The sequence below is a fragment of the Lepidochelys olivacea genome, assembly GCF_965140295.1.
Source record: "Lepidochelys olivacea isolate rLepOli2 genome assembly, chromosome: 6".
Classification (NCBI taxonomy): Eukaryota; Metazoa; Chordata; order Testudines; family Cheloniidae; genus Lepidochelys; species Lepidochelys olivacea.
Genome location: NC_140416.1, coordinates 120877600 through 120898843, shown reverse-complemented (window position 1 = coordinate 120898843; position 21244 = coordinate 120877600). Strand labels below are relative to the sequence as shown.

The 21244-nt window shown below is 41.4% G+C and overlaps 1 protein-coding gene across 5 annotated transcripts; it reads left to right on the top strand.

Annotated features, from left to right (window-relative positions):
• The first annotated feature begins 2802 nt into the window (after nucleotides 1–2802).
• On the top strand, nucleotides 2803–21144 carry CDKN3 (cyclin dependent kinase inhibitor 3). Of its 5 annotated transcripts, XM_084631378.1 has the most exons (9): nucleotides 2845–2912; nucleotides 4336–4376; nucleotides 8632–8714; nucleotides 9548–9603; nucleotides 11040–11084; nucleotides 12011–12233; nucleotides 14089–14120; nucleotides 15223–15326; nucleotides 16732–17353. In XM_084631378.1, the coding sequence occupies exons 3-9, from the start codon at nucleotides 8641–8643 to the stop codon at nucleotides 16816–16818; spliced, it is 621 nt and encodes a 206-aa protein (XP_084487504.1). In that variant the 5' UTR covers nucleotides 2845–2912; nucleotides 4336–4376; nucleotides 8632–8640; the 3' UTR covers nucleotides 16819–17353. The 5 variants fall into 5 exon arrangements, with proteins under 5 accessions (XP_084487505.1, XP_084487502.1, XP_084487501.1 ...); XM_084631379.1 differs by lacking the exons at nucleotides 4336–4376; nucleotides 16732–17353 and adding an exon at nucleotides 20614–21144 and having other exon boundaries at nucleotides 2803–2912; XM_084631376.1 differs by lacking the exon at nucleotides 4336–4376 and having other exon boundaries at nucleotides 2803–2912; nucleotides 12014–12233.
• Nucleotides 21145–21244: the final 100 nt, after the last annotated feature.

Genomic DNA, 21244 nt, shown 5'->3' with positions numbered 1-21244 from the left:
GCACAAATCCAGGTTTTCTCACCCCCCCCACACACAAACCCACTCTCCTGCTGGTAATAGAGACTGGGAGTGGCTAAGTCATTATGCAAGGTAACCTATTTCCCCTTGTTTTTTCTCCCCCTCCCCGATGTTCTTGTTAAACCCTGGATTTGTGCTGGAAATGGCCCGCCTTGATTATCAGACACATTGTAAGGAGAGTGATCACTTTAGATAAGCTATTACCAGCAGGAGAGTGGGGTGGGAGGAGGTATTGTTTCATGCTTTGTGTGTATAAAAAGATCTTCTACACTTTCCACAGTATCCATCCAATGAAGTGAGCTGTAGCTCACGAAAGCTTATGCTCAAATAAATTGGTTAGTCTCTAAGGTGCCACAAGGTCATTTCTGTAACTATGGTGTCAATTTCTGGGTTTTCTTGATGATCCCATCACCTGCACCTACCCTAAATCCTGTGATTTTTGGCCATTTTCCAGAGATATCTGAAAATAGCCTGCTTTTATAATGCTCCTCATTCAGATTTTATTAGCATACACAAGGGTATAATTTATGTATGCTAATATGAACCTAATATAGCTTTTCTTTATACCAAGAAAGTTTGCACAGGCCCTTTTGAAAATCCCACCAACCTCAGTGCATTCCAGCAGCTTTGCTACAGCCAAACATCTGCTTTGAAAATTCCTGGGATCCCACTTCAACCCCTAGATCAGGCCCCAATAGCTATTTGTGCCTACCCAAGGTTTTGAAAAGTTTTATTAGATTGTATAGAAACTACCAATTAGCCGCTTCACAATCTAGTTCTACAATGCTCAAAAACAGAATGTGAAATGCTGTTCTAATATCACTTTTTCAAACAAACTATTAATTCCTCACTATTTCTGAGGCTTTTAATTCATGTTCCTATGTCATTGTACTGTCCCAATAAGCCATAGATGCCCCGATAAGAGGTTGGCTGAAACACTCTGAAACAGGGGGAGGCTGTGACTTTTTAAAATGGGGCCAGATGAGATTCATTACTGGCCTGTGGTCTTCCCTTTCTGCCAGCTAGGCTAGGGCAAACAGGCCATAGGACAGGTGCAATTACTCTAGTACCTAGAGCCCCTACACCATGCGTAGAGACAATTTGCCCATCTGTGCGCCACCTCACAAGAACCCTGGCTGCAGAGGGCATTCTAGACCACGGATGTGACTGGGGCAGACCAGCATCTTGCTGTTTCTATGTCCCAGAAATTTCTAACAGGAGTCATCACAACAAAGACAAGTTATGGCAACCTTCAGGACTACCCTATCCTATGAAAGGGCTAAATTAGTCCCCAGCAATGCCTGAACAGAGATGGTGCAAGCTGCCTTCTCTCTTTCCCTGCTGATGCAATGGTGAGTCTGCCCCTAGGAGAACAGCAGTGCCTGGAGAGCATAGCATCATATAGTAGTGAGGTTCTGACATCCCAGTGACTGGGTGTCCAGCTGAGGACTGGGCATCCAATACTAAGTGCATAATTTGAAATAACAAGCACTGCCTGCATTCTTTGAAAAATCCCTATTTTCTGTGTACCCAAAACTGGCTAGCCAAATACCCTGCAGAACAGTCAAAGGCCCTTTGAACATTACCATGTGTGTGGCAGAACCAAGGTCACACTGCAAGGCTGCAGTAGAGCCAGAGGGATTACCTGAGTCCCCATCCAGTACTCTAACCATAAAAAGAAAAGGAGTATTTGTGGCACCTTAGAGACTAACCAATTTATTTGAGCATGAGCTTTCGTGAGCTACAGCTCACTTCATCAGAAAGCTCATGCTCAAATAAATTGGTTAGTCTCTAAGGTGCCACAAGTACTCCTTTTCTTTTTGCGAATACAGACTAACACGGCTGTTACTCTCTAACCATAAAAGCATCCTTCCTCTCCCATGTACTCTCTCTGTATAAACTCAGGGTCATCTTTTCAAACTCAGCCTCTGATCTTGTGCATGAAGAATCTACCATCATAGCACCTTTCGTAAGTGGTAGGGAGTTCACCCTTGCACTTAACTAACAGTTCCCTCCCTCTTCCTTTCCATTGTGCTAAGCAGAGCATCAGGCTATTGCTATGCCAAAGACAACCACAGAGGCAAGACAGGTGCAGCACACACACAGCATGCAAAGAACTTTGATCCCTACAGGTTGGTTATGGCCACTCTGTGCCACTCTCTCCAGAGGAACCTGTTAGACAGTTACGACAGAGCTAGCTAAGGATCAATACACCCTGTGGAGGGAGACTGTATTTTGTTCCCCTTTTACCAATGGTGTTGACCAAACTATTCAAATTCCACCCATCCAGCTGTGAAAGGAGCTGTAGGATGCTCACGCCCCGGGGGCTCGCAGGGGCTGCCTTGGCTAGCAAGGACCCTACTGTCTCCTTCACCCCTTGGCAGCTGTCCTATACCCCTGCCGGTGAATACCCTGCTGCTGCCCCACCCCTTAGCAACCATCTTCAGCCCCAGCCTCCCTTGGCCAAACACCACCAGGGCCTGCTCCTTAGCAACCGTCCTACTGCACCCTGGCAACAGTGCATCCGCCCACAGCTGCCCTTTCAACCACTCAGTATTGACCAGCCATAATCCCCGCCCCTTCCTCCCAGCTAACCAATCCCGTTAGAGCTTGGGGGCGTTTCCAAAGCCCGCCTACTTCGGCCAATCAGAAGGTGCTTTTCATGTTGCTTGGGGAGCAGATGGGGAATAGGGCTCGTCCGTTGTCGGGGGGCGGGGTTTATTTGTATCCGGCGCGAGCCGCCTGCCTGCAGGGGATTGGGTGAGAGCGGGAAGGCACTGACCAATGAGCGCCCTGGGCCGGGCCGAACCCTAAGGGGCGGGACGGAGGCCTGTTCAAACCGGCGGCTGCGGCCCGGGCCGAGCGCCGGGGAGCGCGCCGGGATGGTGAACCTGGTGAGGGGCGCCCGGTGTGCTGGGGCCTGAGGGGCCGGTGTGCTGGGGAGCGCCGCTCGGCCTCCTCCCACGGCTACCTCAGCCGGGCCGGGATGGAGGGCGGACGGAACCGGGTTACCCCCACCCGTTCCTGGGCCCCGGGGAGGGTTACCCCTCCCCCTCTGAGCGGGGACAGGGTTACCCCTCCCCCACACCCTGAGCCCCGGTTATCCCGGGCGGACAGGGTTACCCCTCCTCCCCTATCCTGAGCCCCGGTTATCCCGGGGGGGAGGGGGCAGGATTACCCTTCCCCCTCAACCTGAGCCCCGGGGGGAGGAGGGGCAGGGTTACCCTCCCTCCCTCCTGAGCTGTGGGGGGAGGGCAGGGTTCCCCTCCCCCCCCAAAAAACATCCCTCTGTTCTGTGATACCTCTTCTGAACATTTAGTTGCTTCCTGAATCTGTGGGTCAGGGATTTGGGAACCCAGGAAATGTGACACTGGCCCCTACCCTGGGGAAATACTCTGGCCGCTAACAAGCTGTAAGGCGTCTGCTTTCCGGACTGCATTTCTGCCCTGCTGTCTGCTACCCCTCCCCCCACAATGACTGAACATGATTGTATCTGTATGATGTATACTTTCTGTGATTGTAATATTGCTGGTGAAGCATGTTGCAACACCACTTACCTCTTGCTACAGGTCTGAGCTTTTCATGGGGCTGCCACAACCCTGACCCTGTGCCAGGCTGGTGCTGCTTTCACGTAGCCTTCAGTTGTGAAGTTTCCATCTCCACTCTAAGCATATCACAGGCATTGAAATGTCTTATTAGCTAAGTAGCCTGAGGCCCATCACACTGCTGCCTATCTCCATTTAAGGACCCTTCTTGTTTCTGACATGGGCGAGCTGGCAGTTGCCTGGCTGCGTAACTGAATGGCTCAGACAAGTAATGAGTATGTAGCCTTTGACAGCTAGGGTAACCACTTGAATTCTTCCCTGGTTGGTAATGGCTGGAGAGTGAGTTTGTGGGGGGGGGCGGAGGGTGAGAAAACCTGGATTTGTGCTGGAAATGGCCCAACTTGATTATCATACACATTGTAAGGAGAGTGATCACTTTAGATGAGCTATTACCAGCAGGAGAGTGGGGTGGGAGGAGGTATTGTTTCATGGTCTCTGTGTATATGATGTCTTCTGCAGTTTCCACAGTATGCATCCGATGAAGTGATCTGTAGCTCACGAAAGCTCATGCTCAAATAAATTGGTTAGTCTCTAAGGTGCCACAAGTACTCGTTTTCTTTTTATCTAATGGCAGTTTGTGGTCTATCGTTTGAAATGGGTACAGTGGTGTCAGTTCAGTTCATGTCACAAACCATCATCATCCCAATTAGCAATAACTGTTCTCTTAATGTTGAGTAGGCCTGGGAACTAAATGCTCCTCTCATCCCTAAAGGTAATCTCTCTAGGATAAGGTTGAGACAAAGGCATGAAAAGGTAAGAAAGGATGCACAGCAGGTGCTGGTGTTGTACTTGTTCTGTGAATAGAGGATTTCAGTCTTCAGGGCTTTCATGTCACAGATTTTCAGAAGCATTACTTTCATGCATGCAACTCAAACACAAACAGGCATCACTCTGCTATTGGAGGTGCCCTGACCTGTGTAGACTGAATTTATGTATCTTCCATCCAGATGATTTGTTTCTCAAATATGCTTGAGGAACCCTGTAGAAATGAATTATTACACTGGTTCTAAGGCACAGTTACACATCTCTGTGTGCTTGGGGTAAATGCCAATCATTTAAAGACCTGGGGAATTCTTCAGAGCAGCCCCTGACTGCGTTCCTGGATAAATATTAATACTTGCTATATGATTGATATTTTGACACTTGCTCCCATCCTCAACATACATGTATGACTGCGCTAAAGACATTGTTTGAATGCTATGTTTTATTTGACTGATTTTACTTTTCTGGTTACTTCAAGGTTGCTCATGGAAACTTTTGTTTGACAATAGTACAGAAGTGTGACTTTTTTCCAATCATACAAAATACCCCACTTTTTCCTGGGAGGGAGGACAAAAACCTACAGAGGTTTTAGAAATGAAATTCATACTATGATTCATTTAGGCCATGTCTACACTAGCACTTAGGTCAGCAAAACTTTTATTGCTCGGGGGTGTGAAAAAACATCCCTCGAGTGACATGAGTTTTGTTGGCATAAACGCTTGTGTGCACAGTGCTATGTCGATGGGAGACGCTCTCCCATCGACATAGCTACTGCTGATTGTTGAACTGGTTTTATTACGTCGACGAGAGAACTCTCTCCTGTCTGCATAACACAGCCACGCAAGCACTCTTACAGCGATACAGCTGTGCCACTGTAAGCTTGTAAGTGTAGATATGGCTGTAGTAAACTTATTTATTCCTCAACTATTTTTTTTTAAAAAGCATACACCTTGTCTCTAATGGAGATCTTGCACTTGTCTAAGTAAAGTGCAAGAAGTGTCTCCAGTCTAATTAGTTAGGGCTATCACTCTTGTACCTGCCTCCAGAAGCTGATAATGTAATCAGTGTACCACCTTTTTCATCACCTACTATGTTTTACAAGGGTTTGACCAAACCAGTCTGAATGTGCTTTTACTTGCTCATTTTTGATGCAAGCTCCTTCACAAACAGATCTGGGTCTTCAGTTTTAAGTTTTAGAATAGCAGGAGGGATATTGGGGTTGTATGGTAACAACCATGTTTTAGACTTTTTGACGGTGGCAGAGGAATCTAAACCTGTGACATCCATGTTTGGGATCTGTCACATTGGTTAAGTACTGGAAAGGTTCTACAGCATTTCTGAATTGTTTTTTGAGTTTGATTTTTGTGGCTGCAGTTCTTTTAATTAATTCAGGACAGATTTAGATTACTGTTGCAGTCTGGGTGGTAGCCTATAATCTGTGAAATCCCTTCAAACCCTATTTTAATTGCTTTTGTAAGCTTAGGTTTCAGAGTAACAGCTGTGTTAGTCTGTATTCACAAAAAGAAAAGGAGTACTTGTGACACCTTAGAGACTAACCAATTTATTTGAGCATAAACTTTGGTGACCTACAGCTCACTTCATCGGATGCATACTGTGGAAACTGCAGAAGACATTATATATACAGAGACCATGAAACAATACCTCCTCCCACCCCACTCTCCTGCTGGTAATAGCTTATCTAAAGTGATCACTCTCCTTACAATGCTATTACCAGCAGGAGAGTGAGTTTGTGTGTGTGGTTTTTGGAAGGGGAGGGGGTGGTGAGAAAACCTGGATTTGTGCTGGAAATGGCCCAACTTGATTATCATACACATTGTAAGGAGAGTGATCACTTTAGATAAGCTATTACCAGCAGGAGAGTGGGGTGGGAGGAGGTATTGTTTCATGATCTCTGTATGTGTAATGTCTTCTGCAGTTTCCACAGTATGCATCCGATGAAGTGAGCTGTAGCTCACGAAAGCTTATGCTCAAATAAATTGGTTAGTCTCTAAGGTGCCACAAGTCCTCCTTTTCTTTTTGTAAGCTTAGTGTCTTTATCTGTTCCCTTGTTATGTAAAACATGCTATATTTTGATGAAAGTTCTCCTTGCGCTTAATGCAAATTTCAGCATATTTATGCATCTAACCGCCATAACTTTCCTGTGTTCCACCAAGTGTAGTTGGGAAGTGGGAGTGATCTGCTCTCCTTTTTCAACCAACAAACCCAAGAAGCTGCTAGCGGTTGCAGGAAAACTTCTAAACTTCCACAGTGTGCTTTAGCACTGTCAGTACTTTCTCAACAAGGTTTAACTAGTGTGCTAAACACCTATACGTCCAATGTTTAAGATGAAAACACTTGAGTTCTCTCAACATATTTTCAGTTTATCGAAACAAGACAACTTTTTCATTTTTTTTCCTCTTTGGGTGACATTTGCAGCTACTTGCACAGTTTTCTTTTCAGATATAGACTCCTTAGCTTTAAGTAGAGATGCCTTTTTTTCCCCCCCTGCATAAATGCTTGTAGCTGTTATTAGGTCATTGCTAGTGTTCAGTCTTGTACAGTAGAACCTCAGAGTTAAACACTTGGGAATGGAGGTTGCTCATAACTCTAAAGAAAGCGTTATAGTTGTTCTTTCAAAAGTTTACAACTGAACACTGACTTAATACAGCTTTGAAACTTTACTATACACAAGAGAAATGCTGCTTTTTACCATCTTAATTTCAAATGAAACAAGCACAAACAGTTTCCTTACTTTGTCAAATCTTTTTTTAAACTTTCCTTTTCCCTTTTTTAGTAGTTTACATTTAACACCATTCTGTATTGTTTTTTTTTCTTTTCCTTTTTTACCTTCTGCTTCCTGTTTTGTGTACTTTCAGCTCCAAATGAGGTGTGTGGCTGACCGGTCAGGTTGGAACTCTGGTATTCATAACGCTGAGGTTCTGCTATACTAATGTTACTGCTGATTCTAGCAGCATGTATTAGTGGACTTGTAAGTTAAAAATGTGTGTGGAGATATATCCAGGGTGAAGTGCTTCAGTCTCTTTGTTTCTCATTTTGTGCTACGCTGAGGGGAATGAGGTTAGTGTTAAAGAACACTTTAGGCTCAAGTCTTTGCCTTTCAGTTGTTAGTGTCATAATTGCTAATCTCTGGATGATAAAGATGAACAGACACAACTGAAGTCTCTGTTAGCAATCATTGTGACTGGAGTGATGATGACAATAGCATTGAGAATGTCTTGTTTGCAGGATCATCAAACTAATCAATGTTTGTTATTCAGTAGACAGTTTCATTTGATGGATCATCTGATCTTAAAGAATCCAAGAAACTGCTTTCTGCACTTTGAGCTGAGCACATATCCTGTCTTGTGTACCTGTTGCTTTAGATGACTTTTTTTCATTACTTTAGTCCATTCAGTGGCTTGTTTCCTACCACTTCCTTCAAAATTAGGCATGCTAAGTCAGATAACATCTAACAAATTTCTTGTTTGCAGCTCTTCCATTCACTAGCTAGAATGCAGAACCACCATCTAATGAGACCAATATGGTGAAGATCATAAAATAAAATGAACTGGCCAGTTTTATTCAGAGCTGTGTATCAGGTGCCATGCCAACCTTCGAGCTAAGGCCTCCTCACGTTCACTGCTCCTCCACCTGCTCCCCTCTTGTCAACATTGAATAACAGTTGATCCACTTATTAGGAATGCACTTCTCTGGATCGCCATTGATTCCTCTCTCGCTGCATAGACAGTTCTAAAACTTTCAAAATAGGAATAGCAAGAACCTTGATGTACTCATAACCTTGAGGAGGAAAAGTTTTCATTCACATATTAAAATTAGATCCTGTTTCTAATACCCATATCTTATATTCAAGTATGTTATGTTCATGTGAATACTTCAGAGTTACAGGTCTTTAAAAAAGAGAACCTGAAGTAATTTTTTTTGCTATTTGAAACCTGGGTTTTTCACAACCCTAATGAACTATTTACGTAGCAGAGAGCTACAGATAAGGATTCAAAATCTTATATAAGATTGAACCTGTAGATAGTGGCTAACGTTCAGTAATGTTGCAGTCTATCATCTTAAACTAAACCTTTGAGTTACATCAAAGTGGTCTTAGAAGTAATACATCCTACATGAACAATGGTAATCTTTTACTAAAGAAAAAAAACTCATTCTGCTGTAGTGTGCTTGCAACACAGCAAATGTTGACGAACAATTCCTTACAGCAATTACTCTTCTATTGAAGCCTGGCGCGATGCAAGCAAATGAGTTTGACTCATCTGATGAAGAGCCTATTCAAGATGATCAGACACCATTTCAGATATCATGGTAAGACAAATATTTTTTTTTAGCAGAAAATCCTTTGTAATCAAATACCCTCATAGATGTTTCACTCAGCAATTTCTGGCCTTGCAGAAATATCCCAAGTAACATAGGGTTTATAGAAAACTTGTATGCTGCTTGCAACTAAATATCTGCAGTAAATGTGGGCCTGAATGTTCATAAAACCACACAGCTGGACAATAGATAGTACCTGTCCTAAAGAAACCTGCAGCAGGCCAGTCATGTTCAGTGATATTTCAGAGAAGTCATAGAAATAGTAATGAAATCAAACACTAGACGTATACTAGCAAGTTTCGTTGTCATGTAACTACCATGGTTCTCTGCAACTTGAAGATATTGGTCCAGACTCTGTTTAAAACATAACTTGTGAGTGACTAAAATCCATTTACTTTACTTCCCAAGTAACTTCTTAATTTCTGGCACACTGTGAAGATGTTGTAGGTTAAGATGGTTTGATCCATAGCTCTTACAGTGGAGGCAACGTGGAATTTAATCAAGTAGTAAAATGGTTCAGAATGAAGTATTGATACTTTTAATATACACCTCAGAAGTGTTAAAACCTCTTCACTGTGCGTGTGTATAGTTGATACCTCTTCTCACTTAAGCGTACGATACGTGATCAGAAATAAAATGTTGTAGTATGGACATGTGATTCTCTTTTATCAGTAAGCACTACAAAGCTTTCTGGCTGTAATTCTTGCTATTCAAACTGGAATACTGCTGAATTACTTTTCCACAACCCCACAGAAAAAGTGGCTGTCTAATATTGAAAACTTGAGTTGGAATTTAAGTTTATATTCTGCATTTTCTTTTGGTAGGTTAGCCCTGTCGTCTCTCTATTGTTCTCAGTTTCTGGGAGTATGTTCTCTGCCAGGTAGGTAGCGCTGGTTTTAGAAGTTAGCTTTAAAACATGCTTTCTACCAAGAAGGAAATTATGCTGTCCCCAAAGATCTCTTCAAAGCCGTACTCGCTTAGTGGAGTGATATCCATGTCTTCTGAGCACACAATACTGGAAAGAGTGGAGGTATCAGATCTCTTGGTTTGATGCCTGAGGCTCTTTTGCCTAATCCAGAAGAAGTGATGAAAGGTAACTGCTGATCAACTAGTGTGCTTTTCAAATTGGAGTACCTTTTATAATAGTAAATGTCAATGCAAAGCCATGAAATGGGACAATTCTGGCAAAGCCAAATTTTTCCACTATAAGGAATGTCAAACTAAAAATCACATCTAAAAAATCCTACACTCTTACGTTATAAAAATGTAAGATGTTAGTGAAGTATTTCACCTGTTTTAATCACTTGTGTTTTTTACTGCTTATTTTTCTCCTAGCTTGGAATCAATTATCATTGTCTCGTTCTCATGCACTACATTCTGTTGTAATGTTTGGGTTGCAAATGCCAAAATGGGGATTGTTTAATTCCAAACGGAATTTCATTGACACTTTAAACACATGTTTATAGATAAAGTGTTAAATATTTAGGCTTTGGAAATAGATTCAATACAAAACCTGTTTGAAATGTTGGTCTTCAAACTACCTGTGTCCCTTCTTAACTCATGTCTGTTCTTTAAACACTGCCTGCCTGCTGCTGCCTCACAAAATTCCACCTGTTGGAAGCCAGCAGATATAACTTCCTACTTGCAGGATCTCAACACTTCATCTTCAGAAGGGAACAAATGTCTCCCAGAGGTAGTAAGGGCAGTAAAGGTGGTAAGGGCAGTTTTAAAGTTAGCAGACCTAGAGGAGAGGAATAGTTTGAGCAGTAATTGGAGCATGCAATCTAGCCACACACATTTGCCTTATACACTATAGCGCAACCCATGCAATTGCCCCTGGGTTTCAGGCATTGCTGTGCCCATTTTCTGTCCTGATAACTCTCATTGTTGGGTATATGCATCATGTTAAAAGCACTTTTGTAGCTCTTCTTTATGGAATAAACTGGGAGAAAATAAGGTAATGATAATGACACGCTGAGAACCCAAATAGGGAGGAGAGTTTAATATCTGTTATATGCCAGAACTTGTGGAGAGGGAGGGAATCTTCCTACTAGTAACCCTACAGCCATCTCACGTCTTGCTGACCTCTTGCCAATCTCTTTAAGTGTAGCCCAGTTAATCATGTCAGAAGCGCTCTCTTTTGGGAAGGCTTAAAAACTAAATTTTAGTTACGGGCTTAGAAAAGCTGCCCTGTTACTTTATTAAACATGATGGTTCTGTCTGCTCTCCTCTACACAACTACTCTATTTGCAAAAGTGAATTGTTTTTTCAAATGTTTCTATTCCATACAACTCACTTCTTCATATTTTATTTTAGGCTGTAGGTTCAAGGATGTTAAAAGAAATCTTCAGAAAGATATAGGTAAGTTTATATTAAAAATATATACACACATATGCTACATAGACACACCCATGAACACATGCTCTTGCTCTTTCGATTTATATATAATATATATGGACCACTATACTAATTTAGGTCTTTTTTTTTCATATTGTAAGTAAGCACTTTCAAATGCACATGGTGAATTAAAAGTAAATACATTTACTATTTTAGTCACTAGAATCTTGCCTGCTCTCTTAGACTGAAAATTGTATCGCATAATCTCTGTAACCAGCAAATCTGTTTCCAGTTACCACATGTATTTTCTCAGAAATGAAACAATCATCACTCATTATGCAAGCAATTAAGATGTGCCATCTGCATTCGTGTTTCGCAATTCCCTTTTAAAAATACATGCAGTGTTTCCTTTTACTGGGTGAAAAGTTCCTGAGGGAGTATTGATTTGACAGTTGTGTTTATCCGGTCTTCTCTAGTGCTCAATGTGCTTGGGGAAATGTGAAGCTGTGGGCACTGTTTAATGTACTGAGATGCTTTTGCAAGAGAAAAACATCACCTCTTACATGGGTTCACTGCCAATTGAGAGTACTCACTGCTGCCTATGTACAACCCATAACCAGAGGCGGTTGTCTTTAGTTTTTTTTCTCTACCATAACAGGACGCTCTGATAATCCCAATGTAGGCTAGCAAGCTTCCCAAGAAGAGTTAGTTCAAAGCCTAAGCACAAACACTTCTAATCTTTATTTCAATAACTTGCCAACTTCAGGATCCTACCAATGAGCATAAACACAGTGTTCATGGTTAACCCTACAGTTCTTCTAGTGTTTGTCAGCTGGTCATTGCTGATTCTCACATTAATCCCCGAAATTGAGTTGATTAGCATTTTCGTCTAAGTAGATCTTAAACTTGATAGGCTTTTTTTATTTGCAAGTGTCTTGGTTTGTTGGCAGAAGAATTAAAGAGGTATGGGACACAGGATATATTTGTGCTCTGTACCAGAGGAGAACTCTCAAAATATCGGGTGCCAAACCTACTAGACTCCTACCAGCAGCACGGGATTATTGTGCACCATCATCCTATTCCTGATGGAGACACTCCTGACATCACCAACTGCTGTACCATTCTGGAAGAACTAAGGGGCTGTCTGGAAAGCAACCGGAAAACATTAATACAGTAAGTTCCTATTTCCTTCCTATCTCCACAAGACATCTATCAACCTCCCTCCAGATGAATGAACAATCAAAACTTTAATGTACAATAAACAAATGTCAAATGACAGTTGGCTGGCTTCCTTTAGGGTTAATTCAAACTGTGACATTCCCTCTCTTTCACCATGTCGTCTTCTGCCACACACTTACAACTACTTCCGTTTCCTTGCCCCATTCAATGAGAAATAATGCTAGGCCTTGTAGGGATGGACACATGGAGCCTCCCCCCCCTTTTCCGAGCTGGTCTAGTGGGGTGACGCATGGTGTACCACCTGAGACAAACTGACTAAAATTCACAGCAGCTGCCAGGGTGACTGTGATAAATGAAGCTGGGGGTAGCTCCCTTTTATGAACACCCAACGAGCCAGTTAACTGTAAAATCCCTCTTGGTAGCTGTTCTGTGCTTGCTTCACCTGTAAAGGGATAAAAGCCCCCCAGGTAAAGAGAAGGAAGTGGGCACCTGACTAAAAGAGCCAATGGGAAGGTAGAACTTTTTAAAATTGGGGTGGGGGGGAAACTTTTCCTTTGTCTGTTGCTCTCTCTGGGCTGCAGGGACACAGAGCAGCAGTGCTGTAAGCAGCTTTAAGCCAGGTATGATCATAGATTATCAATTCATACCTTGAACCTACTATCTGAAGCGTCAGATAGTGAGTAAAATTAGGGAATGTCGAAAAAGACACAATTAGGGTTATTTCTTTTTTCTTATTGGCTTGTGGACTCCTCTGTGCTAACCCCTGATGCTTTTGTTTGTTTGTAACCTTTAAGCTGAATCCCCAAGAAAGCTAGTTTGGATGCTTAATTTTTGGAATTGCTCTTTTAAAATCCAGCAAAAGCCTAAGTTCCAGGTATATTTTCTTCCTTTTTATTTTTAATAAAATTTACTTTTTTTTTAAAGAACAGGATTGGATTTTTGGTGTCCTAAGAGGTTTGTGCATATGCTGTTTGATTAGCTGGTGGCAACAGCTAATTTCCTTTTTCTTTCTCGGCTCTTCCCCGGGGGGGCTTGAGGGTACCCCAGAGGGAGGAATTCCCAAGTGCTCCTTCCTGGTTCAAAGGGGTTGGTTGGGGTTTTTTTTGCATTTGGGTGGTGGGAGCGTTTACCAAGCCAAGGTCAGAGAGAAGCTGTAACCTTGGGAGTATAATACAAGCCTGGAATGGCCAGTATTGATTTTGAAAATCCTTGTGGGCCCCCATCTTCTACACTCAAAGTGACAGAGTGGGGATTCAGCCTTGACAGTGACATACTTCCTGAGCCTTTAGGAAACACTAATGGATACTAAAAAATAAGTCTACATTGCTTCAGGCCATCCACTTTACATGAGGATATCATGGTGCATTCTACTAATCCACTAAGAAATGGACTTTGGGTGGGTAGGAGGAATTTTGACCTAGAGGTAGGATGAGGTATTTCTATTGGATGCAGTGTTTCTTCTTTCCCATTAGGCACCAGAGAAGCTGTGGGCATAAAATCTACCAAAATGATCTGATATTGCTTTCTGTGAATCTAGAACACAACTCTTTGGCAGGGGCGGATTCCCACAGGTTTTACCAAAGGACTGAATTTTCACACAACTCTAGTGTCCCACACCTGTATTGTGAGGCTTGTTTCCTTAGATTATAGGAGACGAGTGGAACTGTGGTCAAGGTATTTTTGAATGAATTCTTTTTCCAAAGAGTTCACAAAAGAGGGAGGTAAAGCTTCCAGCCATCTTGATCTCTGTGTGATCTTGCAAGGATTACCAAACACAATGAGGCCCTAGTGCTGATTTGGGACTTTGGTTGCTACTGCACTATTAAAACAAGACATTCTTTTCTTTCAGCTGTTATGGAGGACTTGGACGTTCATGTCTCAGTAAGCATTTTTTCCTTCCTTCCTTCCCCCATGTCATTGCTTAATATTGTCATTACTTAATACAATTTAGCCACGTCCTCTTCTGGTAATAGAACTAAAATATAAATTAGTCTGGTGCCTAAAGGACCAAATGCATTATGAACCAGAGGTTTCTGAATTGGAAATGGAACTTGGTGCCCTTGCACAGTGGAGGCCTTATGGAGATACATGGAAAATGGGAGAAGTTTAATAGCATCCTATAATAAGATTGGTTATGCTTTGATAGGTCTCAGTTACTACAGTTGTTGGCAGAAATATGGGTGAGAACAGGTCAGGCATCCACTGTGGTAAATGAAGCAGGATCAAGCCAGTTTATTTAGTATTTTATGGTACTGATCAACTAAGAAACTGTTATCTGGTCAGACTTGTTAAAGAATAAAAAAAGCCGGTGAACAATGCACTATCGCTCTGTGCTATCAAATACGTGGAAGTGTGGAGAGACTTCATGTCTGATTTGTAAAGGGAACAAACTAGATCTTGCTTCTATCTCCTTTTCCACATCTTTGCTGTCACTTGCCTCCATTCCTGCCAGGGCGGGGACTGAACTCTGCCCTCAGAGCTGGGAGAACTCCCTGCATGACCCTTAGTGAGGAGGAAGCAGGAGACACACACCTCTCGTTTTGTCTGTTTTTTCTCAGCTTAGTTCTTTCCCCAAAGCCTGAGGGGTGCCAAAAGGTGCAAACACCGCAGAAGGGGAGCGGAGCTGAGATAACAATCTCCCAAAATGCAAACGCAGCCCTCAAGATGTTATGGGACCAAACTGTTAAAATTTTGAATTAAAGTTTGGACTTTCCCTCTGGAACACTGCTGGGGATGCAGAGAAAACTTGAGCAAACTTCACTGCTGCTAATGACTGGCAGGCCTGGTTCTGCCCCCAACTGCAACCAGGTTGAAGTATCCATTGTAACAGATCTGTGGACCTTTGTATGATGAAGAAATTCCAGTTCTGAAGTGGTCGTGAGACTCCAGTGGTTGTCTAAGCACAAACATCAATGAGCAGAAGTTTTATTACATACAGAGATGATTGTTAGAATGCATATTTATGCATCTCTTTTCCTTACAGTAGCTGCATGTCTTCTGCTTCAATTATCTGATGCAATGGAACCCCAAGAGGCAATAGAGAGCCTCCGAGACTTAAGAGGATCTGGGGCAATACAGACAATAAAGGTAAGGAAGCTCTGGGGGGAGGGAATAATAAAATGGAGAAGACCTCTGGTGGGTAGAGGACTGTGCCTCTGTACTAAGATCTCTTCATGAAGGGAATGGCTTTGTCTTTCTGAGAGTTAAAGAAGGCCTCTAGTAATTCATGTCCTTACTGCCTTTGAATGTTGGGTTTGAGCTGCTTTTAGTCACATACTATCATGCCAACACAGTCTCGGTCTGTCCACACCAGAACTTCACATCTTTCCTCCTTTATTGCCAATAGCCACTCTATCTCTTCTCTTTCCCCCGCCCCTGCAGTTTGCTCTGTTCTTACTTCTCTCCCCTGTTGCCCTCCACCACACTCCCACCTATAGCTTATAATAGGGGTTGTTGCTGCTTCCTTTCTATTGCCAAAATCCCTCCTTTCCTTTAATTCTCACTGCACCTTGATCATCTGCCATGATTCTTAAACTTCCCCACCTCACACACATTAGTTCCTATTCTAGCTGTCATTTTCCATTTATCATCCATCATCGTCCTCTGCCCAGATCCCAATGCTAGTATTAAACCTTCTCAGAATACATAAGTCATAAAACAATAGCAAGACAATAGTTTATAAAGCCAGAAAATGTACACCAGTCAAGATCTCACCATTTAACTTCGAGATCCAATGTTATTTTAAATGCCTTCTAAAGAAGGCAGAGTGCCAGAGAATGCTGCCTATTGCTAGTTGAAGTAGCCAAATAGGATTTGGGAAGCAGGCACACTTCTGCTCAGTCGGAGTGGAGAGCAGAGTAAGCACTGTTTATTGAAGCTAGGGAGAGGATGGGGAGTCCCACCCTGCTTTTATTAGATATGGGGGATCTGTGTTTAAATTTCCCTGATTGCCTATATTTTTTTGAACACTTGTTATGCAGTTTACACCATTTGGAGTCTTTACTCAAGAGTGAATTGGCCTACCAGCCCTCTATGTAGATTGTTGTGCTCTGCATTCAGCTAGCTGGAAGCAGTGTTCTACTTCTTGGACTATATGCAGAGGAAGTGGAGCTACTTATTCACAAATGAAGCAGTTTCCTATTTAATATTTTAGAAACTCAGGCCAGCCACAAACAGAATTGTAATATCTCCAACCTCACTATAACAGGAACACAGGAGTTGCCAGATTGGATCAGACTTAAGGTCCATCTAGTCCAATATCCTGTCTCTGTCCTAACAGTAGCCAGCACCAAATGCTTCAGAGTAAGGTGTAGGAATCATGCAGTAGCCAGATTTGGGGTAATCTGCCTCTTCCTGCCCTAATTAGGTCTTATCCTAACCTAATAGCTAGAGACTTGCCTAAACCACAAAGTATTTAATCTCTCTTTTAAAACTTTATTAACATGTCCGTCACATTCAGCACTTTTGCTAAATATGATTGTACATTTTTCAGCAATACAACTATCTCCATGACTTTCGAGAGAACCTGGCTGCACATCTGTCAACAAAAGATGCAATATTAAGATCAGTATCACGATAAAACTAATATTAGCATTATGGTAGATCTATTTTGTGTACATATGGTACTTCGGCTGAGTACAAGTTCTACGTAAAGACATTGCTCACCTACATGACCTTTTTAATACCACTTTATTAGTCACTCCTTCTAGCAAAGTATTATCCAACACCCAGTCTCTCTACTGTAAATAGATACAAGACTGATGCTAGAAAGGGTCTTGTGAGCTATAGTAAATCCTGCATTACAAACTTCCAAGGAATAATTTCTAAGTTCATACTCTACAAGTATTTCCACACATGAAGGAAGAAATGCTATGCTGGTGTCCCCGCCATTTCTAATGGACTTGTTTTAGTACAGTAACTTCAGCAGTTCACTGCTGATGCATTAATTCCCTTCATCAAGTATGTCCTTACCAGTATACAAGTTTCAACATGCTGAACTAGTATTTTGGTTTTTAAATTTTGTCGTTTCCTGTATGTTGCATTTTAGGTATTTACGCAATGGAGGGTATTACTGGGGATCTCAAATAAGAAATAAAGCTAATGCATTATCTATTTGTACTTTTTTTTTTCTTGTAAGTAGTCAGTGGGAACAATTGGGGATGGAAGGAGAGAGAAGCTTGAAATGGGAATAAAAAGATCTGGTAACTTGTTAACAGTAGCCAGCTGAGCTTTAAGAGCCAGGGCTATTGAGAGCCAGAAAGGGCCTCCTTTTAACTCTTCTGTTGTGAAGGATTTTGAAAGTGCTCCAGAGCTGTAGTCTAGTTCTTTCCACAAGCCCATGACTAATGTAATTTGATGGCATATGCTTGGGGGGGTAGTCTGGTTCTGTACTCAACAAGTAGGTCACTATTGTAGTTGAAATCAGTGAAAAGTGATCTAACAGACTTGGAGTAAAGAAATACTCTTCAGACCTTTGCCATCATGCTGAGGGTTCCCAAGTGAACATATTTGTTCTTTATGCTCCACATCTGGTAATTCAAAATGGGAGTTCTTAATGACATTCAAGGCTTCTCACCACCAGTGATCTTGCACTTGAATAAAATTAACTTATTCAAATCCAAAGTCACTCTGGTGCTTCTGCCAAACACAGCACCATAGTGTTTCTAGCTAGGGTAAAACACTAATCATCTCCCTCCACTTGAGCTATAATGCTATTGCTGCCTTTTCCAGCAGTAGCAGTCTCTTGTTTTCGGTATCATGGAGCTAAGATGACAAGATCTCTCCACTACTCTCCTGTTGTAACCACCTCATGCTTTTGTCCTTACACCTAATCTGATACGAGTCTTATGGAAGAATCTTCCTCTCCTCCCAACTGTGTAGTTCTCTGAAACTTAACCTATCATGTTGTTTACATAGTTAACTGTTGTATATTGTAAGAGCCTTAATGCTAGAACTGGATCACCTTTGCTTTGCAGAAGAGTACAGTTTTTGAAGGAATTGTCTCAGCCAAGCTCAGACAGGTTTCACTTAGTATGTTATAATAAACCAAACTCATTTTAGTTTAAGTGACAACTTTCCATTTTATCTGCTGACTCAATCATTGATCTTTTACACAAGAAATGAGCTCATATCCAACTCCTAAATATTTGCAGTTTGTGGAAGAAAGTGACTAAAGGTTGGAATTTGTTCGGCTTATTAGGACTCTTAAAATTTTGAGTAACATGGTCCTAAATGAACGTATGCTTTGAATGTAGCAGACTGCAGGCACTTGACACTGAGTTGTGGAAATATAGTTGTACAATTTCATTGAGACCTTAATTTTGAAAGGTATAAATTATATTTTCTGAACTACGCTACCCTTTTTGGGACAAGGGAAGATTACAGTAGACCACCTTGCATCTGTTATTCCTTTCAATATAGGTTTAATCAACAACTCATGTTCTAAATTTACTACCAGTTCACTTTGTTCCCTGTCACGGAATGGAAGTGTAAAGGCTAATTCTTACCCAACAAATTGTAAAGTAGTTAGGCTTTAGACTGCACCATGTATTCTTTTCTCCACTTGTGAAGTGGTTAGTGCAAGCTCTTCTAGACCACCCTGGAGATGGTTGTTAATTGTAGCTTGCTGCACCTGGGCCTTTATAGGTAGCATAAAATATAGAAATGAAAGAAAAGTAGACTGTAGATCACCTCACTGTCTAATGTTTACAAGAGAAGGTGCATAGATGGTCTTATCCTGAAAAATGAGTTGAGAGTTCCCCATTTCTCAATGACTTCCAAACCAAACTTGAATTTGTACCAGCGCTATAAACTAAGGCTGAGATCTGAGTGTCAAGAGGGGTTCTTCCGTCTTGCCTAGTATTAGCACTACAATTCTGCAAGCCAAATTATAGCCCTAGCTGTGCCTATGAAACCCCACTGACAGCTGATGGAAGTAACAAGTGTTGATGTGGACATAATTTATCCTGCAGAAGCTTTAACTGGCAGGCAGGAGAGGTGACAGAAAATTACACAATTTGCCCATAGTGTCTTCTAATATAGCAGTCAGTGAAATAATGGAGAGACACCACCTTCCCCCCCCCCATGTTTTTACAGTCACTTTTTAAGGTAAAACTGCACTTAAGTTTAACAGGTGCTTAAAATGAAATTCAACTTAATACTCTAGACTGCAATACTAAACATTTTTCCATGTGCATGATTTGATTGAGGGGACTATTCATATGCCTAAAGGCACAGCCCAGGAAGGAGAGGCTGTACAATTAGGGCTCTAAATACCTGTCAGTTATGAATTCAGGGTCAGTAATTTTGTTCAGAGAAAAAACTCAAATTCTGTTCAGTAGTCTTTTGTATGTGCAAAGGTTTGTCTGACCATACTTGCTTTCATAAGAAACAAGCAGTTTATTGTTAGATGTAACTTGATTTTTAACAAGAAAAATAAATGTTATTTTCTGTTAAAGTTTTAACTAGCCAAATCCAATCCACAACTTCTCATGCCCCAGAAGTCTGCCTCTATTTCTTTTTTGAGGTCTTCTAAAGTTTGAGAACATTCTCCAAGTTAAATTAACCTAGACACTTCCATTTCCATGTATTTGTCCACAATGAAACATATTGAATGATGGATTCAAACCAAAATTTTGGCTGCAAGTTCACTCTTGGAAAGTTCAGACTTGGATCTGGTTGCAAGCCCTCCTATTCAGGAATATTCTGATTCAAGATGATTTGAGCCCCTACCTTTAATTTATATCTTTAAAGACTTACATGGTTTAGGCTGTAGCTACCTGAGAGACAGACTCCCACTGAGCACACCACAGCACCTAAGAGCAGAGAAATGCAGGGTCCAACTTTTGGATGACGGGGCTGGCAGCAGAACACTTAGTGAAGGCATCTTAATACTAGATTTCATGGTTTGATAGTTTGTTAATCTTCAGGGTACAGTGCAAAAGTGTCTCAACAATTTCATTAGATACTTTAAGAAACAGTTTGAAAACAGAAGTTGTCAAGCCATAGGGGGAAGAACTTTTGAAAGCCCTTGACAGCTTGTACACCATAAAAGCAAAGATGTTAACTTTCATCTATTGGTGTGGGATGCAACACTTTCCTTGCAGCTCAGCAGCTTGTCAAATTCATTTTTTAAATAGTCAAAGGGTGGAGAAAGAAATAGGGAAGTCAGCTTTAATCCTTTTTGAAGAGTGCTTACTATGATCCTGAAACTGTACATAATTTAAAGCTCCAATTTCAAATTGTGGTTCTGGGGAAAGGACTATACAAATTAGTCATACTTCATCATTAGAACGGCTCAATGGAATTCTCAATTAATGTATAGTTTGGGGGACATTATTCCTTATGAAAATAAAATTTTTTTTTAACTCTGCAGCTATTTCTACCCCATGGAGGAAAACATTTGCAACAAAAGCATGCCATATGATAAAGACACTTCAAACTAAGAAGCTATTGGGTTTTAATTTCATGGAGTTTGTATCTATTCTGTCAGTTGTCTCCTTTGGCAAAAATCATTATCCCCATAGAAAATTTTATGAGTGCTCAGATTCCTTTATTCCAGAACCAAAGGCCCATCTGCATCATGAAGTGGCTGCACTGAATCCAAAAATCTGGTCCATATCAGAAGGGTCAAATACCAATCTATGTAAACACATTTTACTAAAACCAGAGACATTATCTGCACCAACATACCTTCCTCAAGGCACTTCACCATTCTTTAAACTAGTTTAAGTGGGAAAGATTTCTAAACTTCTGAAGCTAAACTAACCAGTAGCTCATCCCAAGAGGAATTACACTGCACATCTATTTCCACTCTTCTCCCTCCACTAAAAACTATTAACATACAGACCAACTGAAAGTACAGGAAACTGTTAGTGTCTAACAGTTCTGTGTAAGTATCTCTTTTCCAGATATAGCCCATCTCAATATGAATTTTAATAGCAATGCTACTGTCTATTATTAATTAGTTAAGTACAGCAAGTAAACTTACTTTTTTTAAAAAACAA